This window comes from Amblyomma mixtum, chromosome 3, assembly GCF_055824585.1.
Source record: "Amblyomma mixtum isolate Tamu chromosome 3, ASM5582458v1, whole genome shotgun sequence".
Taxonomy (NCBI): domain Eukaryota; kingdom Metazoa; phylum Arthropoda; class Arachnida; order Ixodida; family Ixodidae; genus Amblyomma; species Amblyomma mixtum.
Genome location: NC_143014.1, coordinates 11,477,614 through 11,491,091, shown reverse-complemented (window position 1 = coordinate 11,491,091; position 13,478 = coordinate 11,477,614). Strand labels below are relative to the sequence as shown.

Here is a 13,478-nt window from a genome sequence, read left to right as displayed (position 1 = left end):
AGGCGTGGCGTGAGCTTTAAATCCGATTTCGACAAGGCGTGAGAAGTCGCTAAAGAAGCAAAGGCACACTGCACTGAATGAATGATATAGATAGACTAAGCGCAAGTCATAACTTCTCTAAAGCCACACTGCACTCGTTTAACCCTGCAACGAGGCCTAGCGCGGGTTCTGATGTCTGGCGCCGATTTCGACAGAGAGGGAACACGGCCGCGAGATTGATGCCCGCAATCTTCCAGGAAGTAATGAAGCGGCCCTGAAAAGGGCCGTTTGGAGCAGCTCTTCAACGTCAACCTACAGCGGCGTGGCGGCGAGCAGTAGGCCCAGCGTCCGCGGCGAACAATGACATCGGCTTCCGAGAAGCATATCCAGGGAACGACGCTGCAAAAAAAAAAAAAAAGTTTCGTTACAAGCACCGCAATTTGGTGAGTCCTCAATGCACGAGAAAACTTGCGACAATGTAGTTCAGTCCTTACCTCAGGGTTGAGAATGCGCACCCCCGACAAGCGCGTCAGCGTAGCTGTCAAACGGCGGTCCTCAAAGCGCGCCTGATGCGGATCCTTGTAGTGCCGCGGCAAAAACTTTAAATACGAGCACGACACTAGCCACGTGCTCCTGGGGAAACGGCGAAAGCCGCAAGCAAAAACTGCACAGAAATTTCAGCTGGCTGTCGCCGCCGAGCGCACCACGCACGAACGCCATAGCTGCACACGCCTCGAAACGAGCGCGCCGAGGATCACGAAACGAATGCGGCATGCCCGCTCACCACGCACGCGCGGCGCGGCGGGTGCACCTAGCGATTCCCCAGGCGCTCTAGGGAGAGGTCGAGAAAGGCGCGCTGACGCCACGTCCGGTTGAGAACGAGGGCGAAGTCAAAAAACGTCACGGAGAAGCGCATCCCATCGACCAATCAGCGTTTCCAGCCTGCCGTCCCGCAAACGCTTCTAATAGGAGTGGAAAGCCCCGCCAAAATCGAGTTGAGGGCAGCGTTTTGTTTGCTTGTATTTTCAAATTTCTTCACTGAATAACTCCCGTTCCTGTGCATCGATTCCTGTAATTCTTTTTAAATCAGCATCTGTGTGACATAAAGACCCCACCTGAAGTATAGCCGGTATCCCCGCAAGCAGTGTTTCGCAGCTCCTTTAAGACGCAGTTGAAGCGAGTATTGCGATGTTGTCAATCGATATTACCAAGAGGAAAGTGGGCAATATAATTCAAAATGTAAGCAAAGACGCAGTTTTTTTTTTAGATAAGCACTGAGCTACCGCGGCGGCTTGATTAGAGAAAGAGCGTACAGCTGTAGGTGCCTGCACGGACTCGATACGCTGGTCAAGTTGTGTGTGCAGGGGCGAAATTAGCATGTTCGGTTGCTTCCGAAACTTAATTAGCTTACTCCCAAACTTGGACAAATGGCTTTGTTGCGAAGCAAGCTGTTGAAGCTTGCTACAACGATAATAAAATCTGATGGCAAGCGTTTTCAGAACACTGTTGCACGAACTTTCTAGCTTAGAAATGCGTCCCTCCTTCATAATAAAGTAGCTATATTATTCGCTTCTTTTTTTTTTAGATTTTCGTCGCCGCAGATATGGAAGGTATAGGAATCCTCAAGAAATAAAGCATTCGCACCTCAGTTTTTATACGTAGGGTGTATTGCTTCATATATATGCGTATGGTCCAGAGAGTTTGCTCGCCCTTCTAAAACTAATTGAACGCGGGAAAAACTTAACTGAACACGTAGCAAACTAAGCAGCAATCGGCATATGGTTCTTCGAGTGAACTTATTCCGCCACGGCACGAGCGATTGGCCCGCTCAAAAAATTACCTTCTCTATTACGATGTTCAAGTATGCGTCTATATATATTCACGCCCGACCGGGGAGTTGATAAATGCACGAAATCGGCTTCTAATTTTGATCAGAGACAACAAAGGCTGTGGTCCTTATCTTAATTTAAACGCAAATCACCTCGAGAAATTTGTCAAAAATCAGCGCAGAAAGCGAAAGCTGCGCACTGATCCGCGTGCTGACACATGATACCTCGCATGGCGTCATGGAGGATATGCATGGCGTTTTGTGTTACTAAAACGTTGGGACAGAGTAAAAAAATAGAAAAGCGAAAAGCTGGAACGCACCTAGTTCTGGCACGCACCGTAGTGTCTTTTCACAGTGGAGAGGGTAGCGCAACACTGTATCGGCATTTTACTTTTCAAACGAAGCGCAGCCGTTTCAACCCAACGCTGGGCAGCGGTTTCGTTTTCTGTACCGTGCCAACATGGAGGACTTAGTTCTCGGAGCGTCGAGAGAGAGCGCTGCGCATTTCGCATATCGTCTATTGAACACCTCATAATCAAATGTGATGGTATCCATCCGGATGTCGATGCAGGCACAGTCACTCTTTCTGAGGCCCTAGGGTTTAAAGATAACAATGGTCATGTAAATAAATCTGCAGTGGAAGTCAGCAAAAAGCGATTGGAGGATTGGTGGCTGAAAAGCAGAGATGTGGCATAAGGTTAAAATTGTAGGAAACCGTAGGCAAAGGTGATGGAGAATCTTAATGAGAATTGCAACACAGTAAACAAAAAAATAATAAAGAAAGAAAAGCTGAGCATGGTGGCAATTGCCACCACCTCGTTTCAAAGGGGGCGCTCCTACCCATCCATCCATCCATCGACAGCGGGTGCGCACCAAGGCGCCCCGGTGCGCACCGGTGCGGGTGAACAAGGGTGCCATCAGCCACACTCGCCAGGACACTAGCTATCGAATACGCCTAGTAGCGCCTAGTAAACCGATTCCGATATTTAGAAGAATACAGGGACGTGATTACGTCTAGCTTGCGTGGTCGTGATGGGCCAGTTGGAATTATGCTCAAATCTTGCAAAGCTCCGCCAAACGCTGTATGCCTTTACTGGCAATGAGATGGACGCAGTTGGGCTCCACTATTCGGACGTTGTCAAGGTGGGTGTTTCCAGAGTTCTTCAGTAGCGCTAGGAGCCTGGTGTTGCACTGTTTAAAGTTCCGCCCAAATCGGAACGACGTGGCTGCTGCTGGGTTCCTTCCAAGCTGTGAATTTACTGGCAGCGCTGTTTCATCTCCACCAGGATCCCCGGAATGTTTCGATCAGACTAGCAACAGTGCATAACCACAGAACATGCATAATCCTTGTGTAGAGCGCTCGAGCAGCGCACTGCCCTCCTGACAATGTCAAGGTTCTAAAGGCAATGCTCGCGAGTTAGTTGAGCCTCATAGACACCATCGACTTGCCGGGTTGTCCTTATCACGGCGCGGAGCGTCGAAACAAACGAGAATGAGCGCATTGGTTCTCATGCACTCGATCCAGGCTGTCTACGACGGGTGCGCTCAGCCTGCGTGGTTTCGTAGGAGTTGCACTTCGAGCAACAGCCGTAGTGTAAAATGTCGTAGCTGAAAACCACTGTGCTTGGCATCCAGGTTCTAATGGACGATCGCCAGGACGTAGCCAGCCAGCTTGCTATGCTGGTCATGCTTCAGGAGGCTGGAAGCTACTATCGGTCGGCAAAAGCGTAAGTGGGCATTTGTTTTAGCATCATACGCCGAATTCACACACTGCTGCCTTCCAGGGCGTACGACGCTGCAGAGTCGCTAAAAAGTGCCTTTGGCGCCTTGAAAAGAACAACCAGGTACAATGCTCAAAGCCAGACTTTAGTCACCATGACGACGATTATTCTCAGCCATGAATCTGTGGTAAGCAGGATGTGCGCCCACCACCGTTCATTGGTTTGTCTGTTGCTAAGCTATTATATTGGCATGCAGTTCACCTCTTTTCTAGGATCATGCTCAACTGTGTGAACTCATTGAGCTTCTTGTCGAAAATGTTGTTCAAGTGAAGCGCAACCATCCTTTGGTCCGAGCTGCCAGCTGCAGCTGCCTGAGAGAAATTGAGCTACTCCATCCGGTAAATAGTCATCATTTCCGTATTGTCTTGTGCTGCTTAACTTGTGCGGGGGTCCCAAGCTTATGCAGCCAGTGCCAATTTTTTTTTATACTGTTTGCGCGATCGCTGTAGTCGGGGGATTTCCAGGAATTGAAATTGGGGGGTTTCTAAATTTCTAGGGGAGGCGGGGAGGCATTGAGGGTCGACGAGATGCTGTAGCCATTTTAATTTTTCACTTCTTTCGTTGATGTGTCGCACAGGATTAGCATTGTTTGACCCCTATACTCATAACAAGGCATGATAATGACAAGGATGACAAAAATTCCCTGTCCTGTGTAAATAATATTACGAATGAAGGGGGTGCCTTCAGAAACAAAAGGGGTTGTGTAGGGAAATCGCTGGCTGTATGATAGAAAAATAGGTATCAGCTCATTAGAAAGATAAATGTATTTCAACGGTATGCATTGCTAACAGCAGTAACTGTTGGTATGAGTGGAGTGGGCAGTAGTGCATAAAACAATACTTTTGTTTGGCGTGCCTGCTTTCATTATGTGTTTGGCAAAAAATTTAGAGCCTTCTTAATCACATTCTTAAAGAAGAAAATGCAGTAGCATTTAGGCCCACTCCAGAAAATGAAATAAGTTGAATTTTGGGTGGATTAAGGTGAAAGAGTGGGTTGGTCCCATCTTCCAGTCGAATGTACTGGAACATTCAAATTTGGTAGTGCTGATGACGTCACGACCCTTTCGACCAGTCGGAATTTCATTATGGAGAAACTGGGTGGCTTTTTTGGGAGACAGCAGCCTAAATGCTATCACACACCCGCCGCGGTGGCGCAGTGGATGGTGCTCGGCTGCTGGCCCGACAGACGCGGGCCCGATCCCGGCCGATCGAACCCGCGTCTTTCGGGTCAGCAGCCGAGCGCCATAACCCCTGAGCCACCGCGGTGGGGCCCAAACCTAAATGCTATCATAGTAAAACTATTGGCCACTCAGTACCAGACCTCCGTGGGTCGCATTTTCGAGACGACTTAACTTCGAACAACGAAAACTCAATAACTGCTAATTGCAGTGCAAAGCAATCTTGCTCACTTAATTAATTACGCACGTTCAACAGAGGTGCCTAATATGGATATGCGTTATCAGTTAGATGGGATGCTACTGAGCCTTTAATATGCATCATTTTTTGGTCTTTTTTAGAATACTGGTTCTAAATAGCTATCCACTGGAGCCAAAGATCAGTCTGAACATACTGAGATTAACATTTGATTTCAATGCTGCAGAAGCGTTGCTTTTCCCAAACGCATCGCGGAAGCGGGCTAGTCCAACAAAGGCATTGTTTAATGCATTACATTTTTTGCTCACTCCACTTGTATACCCGACAATTATTGCTATTAACAATGCATACAGTTGACATGCAAATACATCTATCTTTCTAATATGCTAATACTTGTTTTTCTCTCTCAAACTGGAGGGCCACAGCGATAGCGCAAACATTGTGAAAAGTGGCCAATGGCTGCGCAAGTGTGGGATCCCAGCTTTAAGAGGGGCAATTATTTTGTTCGATAGTGCAATATAATTGGCACGCAAACACACATTCTCCTTCTAATTTAAATGACATAAACTGCAATGACTGTTCTTGGTGAAAGAACGAGTGCAGGATGGGCTCAGTTTTCATGCTGTTCTACCAAGAATTATTTGTCTCACGTATCATATTTTCGGATCTTCCCTTTGTGCATTTCATTGTTTACATAAACCTCAGTAAGGCATGTTGCCGGGCTTGTTGGTTTTGTATCTTGAAACTTGGAATGAAACCACCTTGGCGCAAATAATTTCACAAGGACAAAAGAGACGAGGAGACAACGAACAGGCGCCAACTTTCAACTGTTTATTGCTAGAGAGAAGCACATACATTTGTAGCCTCAGGTAACGCCCACATTTTCACACCACGTGCCTTATCGCAGCCGTGACTTATCGCCTCGCACTATCATTATTGGACAGAAAATCGTACTCCGCCGCATACAACTCAACTGACGTATCACTCACACACAAGGATGCCTTTTTCTCTGTGTGAAAGGCTTCCAACAAAATCCTCGCCTGCTTGTTCTTGCTTCTGCCTAGAATCTTCGCCTTTTCCAGTCGAGGTGCACACTTGCATGTGTTCACATGGCTGACCAAGTTGGCATATTTATCTTTATTATTCTCTACCTTTTTGTCATGTTCCCCATGGCGTTTGTTGATGCACCTCCCCATTAGCCCTATATAGGGACATTCCACAGGTCAGGGGTATCTTGTACACCACTCCTTCCATTTGGTATGAATGTACGCTGATGTTTTATACTGCACCCAGGGTGCTCAGTGCCACAAATCCTGAGCACCCTGGGTGCAGTATAAAACATCAGCGTACATTCATACGCTGTATGGAAGGAGTGGTGTACTAGATACCCCTGACCTGTGGAATGTCCCTATATAGGGCAAACGGGGAGGTGCATCAACAAACATTATGGGGAACACAACAAAATGGTATAGAATAATAAAGATAAATATGCCAAGTTGGTCAGCCATGCTAACGCGGTGGCTCACTGGTTACGGCGCTCGGCTGCTGGTCCGAAAAACGCGGGTTCGATCTCGGCTACGGTGGTCGAATTTCGATGGAGGCGAAATTCTAGAGGCCCGTGTACTGTGCGATGTCAGCGCACGTTAAAGAACCCCAGGTGGTCGAAATTTCCGGAGCCATTCACTACGGCGTCGCTCATAGCCTGAGTCATTTTGGGACGTTAAAACACCACAAACCAAACCAAATCATGTTAACACGTGCAAGTGTGCACCTCCACTGTAAAAGGCGAGGATTCTAGGCAGAAGCAAGAACAAGCAGGCAAAGATTTTGTTGGAAGCCTTTCACACAGAGAAAAAGGCATCCTTGTGCATGATTGATACTTCAGTTGAGTTGTATGTGGCGGAGTACGATTTTCTGTGCAATAATGATAGTGCGAGGCGATAAGTCACGGCTGCGATAAGGCACGTGGTGTGAAAATGTGGTCGTTACCTGAGGCTATAAATGTATGTGCTTTTCTCTAGCAATAAACAGTTGAAAGTTGGCGCCTGTTCATTGTCTCCTCGTCTTTTTTGTCCTTGTGAAATTATTTGTGCCAAGGTGGTTTCATTCCAATTTTCAAGATACATAAACCTGTTGTTCAAGCTTCAGTGTTGTGGTAGCATGTATATTGCTGCAGATGCAGGTGATAAACAGAATGAAGAGGTTGTACTAAGTGCTCTGTCATGCCATATCGTGCTTGTGTATGTGGCAGCATTCTAGCAACGGTGCCTGTGAAAGACTGGCCTTGTCAGTGCTGTGGCACAGTAATTGTTGTTTTTTGGCCGCTTGTTTCCCTGCTCAGGGTTCTTTAACGAAGCATCTGGAACAGCTATGGGGAACATTTGGAAAAGACTACACCTGGGCATGCCAGGCTCTGGCACTGCTGCTGCCACTCGGAGGAGCTGGGCCCAGCACACTGATGGTAATGTGGTCTTGATGCCTAGCTGCTGCAACTGTGTAGCTGTAATAGGGGCAGATTTCAGAGAGCTTGAAAAAGAAATTTACACTTGGTGACCCCAGTGCTTTAGAGTAATGGAGCAAGTTGAGGACAAATCCGACCACTCTAATTAAAAGAAGGACGGGTTTATTGTTTTTGTGCCCCCAGATAACTGGGTGAGGGAAAGCACCTGGGGAGGGGCCTTCAGCAGTCCAGGGGTGGTAGGTGGGTCCACTGGTGCAATTACTTCTGACTGGATGTTGGTGGGATGCTGTAGACTGATGAGTTGGCCAGTGAACTGTCCAGAAGCCACAACTTGATTTGATCCACGTGATGGGGCATGGTTTCCCCAGTAACGCCATCTGCAGTTACCATCCGGTCACCTTGTGCTCCTGTGATCGTGGCCGGTGTCCAGGGCTCTCCGTGTTCAAAGTTGTGTTCCCGCTCTGTATTGCTTGTCTTCAAGAAGGTGTGTATATGAGTATGGCTGGTGTTACATTCGACCGAGGCAGGAGATACACCAGCGTTGTTTCATCTAGAATGCGGCTGGAATCTCAACAGGCCAACAGTGTCTTCGGTAACCGTGCGGAATCCTCACTGAACTGGTTCACAATGACCCTTGCCGGTTCTTCAGTCCCTGCTTTATGGTTCTGCTAGCCTGTGTAATTACCAGTGATATGGTGCTTTGTGCAAGCCACAGGAAGTGTTCAGCTGCAGGAAGTAATGCAAACTCTTTACCCATGGATCCGATACAATGGTTTCAAGATCCCAAAGGACCTAAATGGTGCGCAAGGCTTCGATGCTTAGGCACGCTTTGGCGCTTTTCATGGGCACTGCCTCAGTCCACTTAGTATTAGGCATCCACTATCAGCAGCAAGCACCTCTCAACGGACCCTTTCTGGCCAGGGGACTGCCTCTTGTCTAGGTGGCATAGGAGCAGCTTGCACATACATGACAACTTTTGATGAACTGCTCAATGTCTGCATCAGTCTGCAGGTACCAAAACAGTGAACAGATTGGTGCCTTCATCGGCCAGATTCCTTGATGCATGTCGTGCAAAAGGTCTAGCTTCGCTGTTCTTGCCTCGGTGGGCACAACCACGCAATGGCCCCAGTGCACTAGTTGGTGGATGACTGTCGACTTGTTTCTTATTTTAACCCTTTCACCGCCACTCACTCCCGAGATAACTCGGGCTACCACATATGCACACCCCCTGCCTCTCCCGAGTTAACTCGTTTTGGCTTTTTAACTCACCCCCTGCCGCTCCCGATAAGACTCGTGTAAAAAAAAAAAAAACGATGCAAACATGTAGCGCCATCTATGGAAAGACGCTATAAACTCATAGATCTTGTAGGGTAAATTTTACACGACAAATAGCGCGCATGTTTCCACATCCGAGTCGCTTCGTTTTGGTTTCCGTACAGGAGCCATGTGAGGCAATGTGCCACACTCGTCCGCGCTTTGACGGACGAAGAAATTCAAAACTGCTTGTGAATTCGGAGTCCAATGATAATGAGAATGAGGAAGGAGCCCACCTAAGTGCCTTGCCGAGTGATGTCAGCGATGAAGTCCCCGTTCCACCGAAAAATCCGCGTAAGAGGAAATACGACAGGCACGATTGGTGCTGGAAGATTTGATTCAGTACAACTAATATCTATAAGATTATCCTGAGTAAACATGTCTACATGCCCTGCAGAGCATTTTAGTGCGTTACTAGCAAAAAATTTCCCGGAAACTAACATGCAAAAAAAACCCGGCAGGGTGTGTGCAGCTATGAGTAAACAAACCTGGCAGTGAAAGGGTTAAAGAGGACTTTTGAAGCCTAATCATGCTTTGCCAGGTGCTGTGGCCAACCTTCCTGTACCCATTTCTGCACTTGGGTTAACTCCTCGTCTTTCCAAGTCAAGACCACTGGCTGTTTGGCCGAAATCTCTCTCTTGTTGGTGCTGTCCGTAAGAAGAGATCTTCCGAGTCTTCGGAAAGTATCGATGTGGTTACTGGAAGCTAGCTGAGTGTGTAGGCTGGAATGTTGGTCTTGTCGTCCTCGTGCTTGATGTCATAGCTGTAGGCGCTGTTGGGCTTGAACCCGTATTCCGCTGGCCTCTCTGGGAACCAGAGCCGTGTGCCCGTCATTGCGAAAAACAAGCCCGGATTCGCCGACATGTCACGGCTTGCAACGAATCATCCTGGCTCGCCGGCGCAGACCCTTTCTCCTCCTCCTCACTAGCGTCGGCTCGAGCCAATCCGAACGGTGGCCTGTGGCGTGACCAGATTGGAGTGGTCGAACATCTGGCTGCCGCAACGGTTACGGCGGCTATAAAAACAGAGCCGCGCTGAGACGCAGCAGCAGACGGGTAGCAGACGAGCCATCACACCAGAGAGACGCTCTCCGCTGGGCATCGCCCTAGCCCGTTGTGCTTTCAACCCTTGTATCTAATATGTAAAAGCCTTGTAAATACTGTATATAAACGTCGGTTCACCTACCATCGCCTCGACTGTTCTTCGCTCAGCTCTGTGCAGCAGAGGCAGCAGGTTGAGACGCTCCAGTCACAACAGTGGATGGCAGCTGTAGGATCGACCGGCGTCAGCTACCGTGGCGCGGTGAGTGCCTGATGTTTTCCCCTCAATTCGCCAGACTGCTCTAGCACACGTGATTGTAGTCTAGAGTAGGGCTGTGTGTGTAGCACTGTAGAGAGCTTTGCTGTTTCGAGCCAAGTAGGAGTGCTTTGAAACGAAAGCTGGTGCAGAGGGAGTTAACAAGGCTTTGTTGGAAAGAATTGCTTGCGCATTTCATACTAGTAGTGCTGTAGTAGTGAACGGCAAGGGAATTCAAAGAAAAGGGCAAACTGCAAGAGGCTATTGTGTGCGATGGAGAACCTTAAAGTGAAGGAACTTATAGAAATTTGTGAAGAGTTGGACATTGATTTAGGCCGTACGAAACGAAAGCATGCGATTCTTGAGATCATGCAGAAGGCTGAAGAAGCCAGTGAGGCTTTGGCTGAGATCAAAGAACGGCGTGAGCGTGAAGATGCAGAGCGAGAGCCACAACAACGCCGTGGCTGCGAAGAGGCAGACAGAAAGGAGCGCCAAGAGCAAAGAGAACATGAGAGAAAAAAGAGTTGGAGCTGCGGCAAAGCTCTCTGGTGCCTAGCGCAGCTTCAACGACGGTGCAGGCTAACAGCCAAAGAATCTGAGACCAGCTGCCACCGTTCATAATCGGCGAGGACATGGCAAAATATCTCGTAAAATTTGAGCATGTCTGCGAGAGAAATGTCCTTGAGCGGGCACTCAGGGCGCAGAATTTGCTAGCTCTGCTTCCTGGAGAAGTGTCTCGGGTGTTAACGTCGAAGGAGGTGTTTGAGAGCTACAAAGAGGTCAGAGAGGTTGAGGAAATATAAGCTGTCGCCTGAGGCATTCCGGCAAAGGTTCTGGCACGCAAAAAAGGGCAGTGAGTCGCACTTTGCGTTTAAGCTGAAAGCGCACCTAGTTGAATGGCTCAAGGGCGAGGAAGTTTATGACGATCGTGATAAGGTGGTAGAGTGTATTGCGCTAGAGCAATTCTACCGCTGCATCCAGGACAATGTAAGGCTCTGGCTGCAGGATAGGCTTACTGAGGTTAAGCTCAACAAGGCAGCAGAGCTGGCTGAGCAATACTACACTCACCAAAACTTGCACAGCAGGGCATTACGCATCGAAAAAGCAGAAACAAAGGATGCTTCTGTAAGGAAGCCTGACGGAAAGAAACCGTTCGCGCGTCATGATTTTCGAAAAGATGCGTGTGCTTTAAAGGAGGCTGTGGGCAAAGAACAAAAGGAGTTAAGGAAATCTGACGATGCTCGTGAGTAGCGCGCTGATGCCGCACATGCATTTGAGTCATGGAGGCCTTTGACATGCTACCACTGCAAAAAGGAAGGGCATATCACGGCAAACTGTAGACAAAAGGTTGCTTTTGCAACGATTCGGGAGACAGACAAGAATATGCGGTTGTTGGAACCATATATGCAGGAGATTAGTGTGAACGGTAAGAGGTGCAGAGCCCTTCGAGACTCGGCGGCAACTATGGACGTTGTCCACCCGTCTTAGTTTCTCCAAACGACTTTACAGGAGAATGCGCGTGGATAAGGCAAGTTGCTGAGGAGCAACGTGCTTGCTTACCGATCGCTGCAGTGATCATTGAGGGTCCTTTTGGTCAGCTTAACACCGAGGCGGCCGTGTCCGCCGCCCTCCCTGAGCATTTTCCTTACCTCTTTTCGAACAGCTCACAGCAGCTTCTGAGGGATAAAGGCAAATCGTTCTCTCCCGCTGTGACATGCATGGCCCTTACGCGATCTCAAGTGCGGAAGCTTTTGCAGAAACTTGACCTTGCTCTAGAGAGGGAAACACCGCTCAGGAAAGTGGATGAGCATTGTAGCTTGAATACGGTGCCGGTAGATCCTCATATTGAGAACACTCGGGGAAGCGGAGAGCTCGCTGTTGACGTAACTGAAAACAGTTTCAACGCTAGTGGCAACGAGAAGGTAACAGTGCCACCGCTGAGTGATGTGAACTCCACATTGACCCCAGTTTCTGACAGTTGGCATGAGCTAACTCAGGTTGAGAGAGCGACGCTCGTTCAGGAACAGCAGGAAGATGGCTCGATAAAAGATTTGCTGGATAACGCTAAACTGGGAACAAAGAAAAAGAATGTTTCATTTCGAGAGAAATCCGGCTTGTGGGACCGCAGTTACACTGACGCCCGTGGTCGTAAGTACGAACAGCTTTCGATCCCACAAAAGTATCGCCGTCAGCTATTGAACCTTGCACACGAAAACGCGTGGGCAGGGCACCTCGGCTTGAAAAAGACCAAGGCTAGGCTCACCCCAGAGTATTACTGGCCTCATTGCTGAAGGGACATTGAAGGCTTTGTGCCAGAGAGTAGGCAAGTCTACCGACAAGTGGAAGGCGCCCATGAAGCTGGTGCCAATCATAACTGAACCCTTCCGCCAGTTGGTAATTGACATTGTAGGGCCACTGTCAGAGTCCAAGAACGGTTCTCTGTACATTCTGACTACTCTGTGTGTCGCGACAAAGTTTTCTGAAGCAATCCCACTCAAGGAGCTCAGTTCTCCTCAGGTCGTGGACGCCCTTCTCTCAATTTTCGCTCGTGTTGGATTTCCTTCGGAAATTCAGTGTGACAATGCCAGTGTCTTTACCAGCTGCCTAACCTCTACTTTTTTTCGAAAGGTGCGGTATCAAGGTCATACACAGCACGTTCCATCACTCGCAATCCAACCCAGTAGAGCGATTGCACTCGGTGCTTAAAAGAATATTGAGAGCTCTTTGCTTTGTGGGGTTTAAATGGGGAGATTAATATGTTCTCCCCGTTTAACCGCGGCTGACCGAGTTCAAAACCGCGCGGACCCCACCCCGTGGTCGCGAGCGCTACCGAGTGCACGCCAACCACGGCGGGGCCTTGCTCTGCGGGAACAAAGGAACGACACACTGGCTGACGCAAACAAGGCATTTATTGTTACAACAACAATAACGCCAGCTAGCAACAAAATATACTGAGGAATCGAGGACGTCCGACTCACCAGCACGGTCACGAGCGAATTTTCGCCCACGCTAAGGCAAGGGAAAACTCCGAGGCCGGACGGGACAGGCTGGCGGGAGCATGCTCTGACCAGTAGGCGCCCGTCGACGAAGAGCGGAGCTGCACGCGACTCGTCCGCGTGCTTTCCCGGTGCTGAGCAGAAGAGACCTGTCTCTCCCCCGCGCATGAGCAGCAAACACGCCATCTGTGGCGCTGGTGTTGCTGCGACGCGAGCACCCTCCCCTGTTATTTAAAGTAACACAACTAAGGAGAGTGCGTTGTGGGGGAGCTAACCACAAGGAACGAGTTGAGGGGGAAAGCGAACCACAGGGGACGAGGGCATCCCCACATCCCCCCAACCTTAAATAGACCTACACGCTTGCAAGTACATGCTATGGAGGAGTTTCCTGGTCTTCATGCCCTTGAGGCAGGTCTTGCAGCGGAGGTCACGCCGAGAGCGTGCATGCAG

General features: G+C 49.0%; 1 protein-coding gene across 6 annotated transcripts in view; it reads left to right on the top strand.

Annotated features, from left to right (window-relative positions):
• The first annotated feature begins 2,669 nt into the window (after positions 1–2,669).
• Positions 2,670–13,478, top strand: part of LOC149349214 (uncharacterized) — an 82,126-nt gene continuing 71,317 nt past the window's right edge. For all 6 annotated transcript variants that reach the window (XM_089578125.1, XM_089578129.1, XM_089578127.1 and 3 more), the window contains exons 1-5: positions 2,670–2,950; positions 3,443–3,534; positions 3,592–3,715; positions 3,801–3,926; positions 7,303–7,422. In XM_089578125.1, coding sequence (XP_089434251.1) covers positions 2,840–2,950; positions 3,443–3,534; positions 3,592–3,715; positions 3,801–3,926; positions 7,303–7,422 — 573 coding nt within the window. In that variant the 5' untranslated portion in view covers positions 2,670–2,839. The remainder of the gene's footprint in view (positions 2,951–3,442; positions 3,535–3,591; positions 3,716–3,800; positions 3,927–7,302; positions 7,423–13,478) is intronic.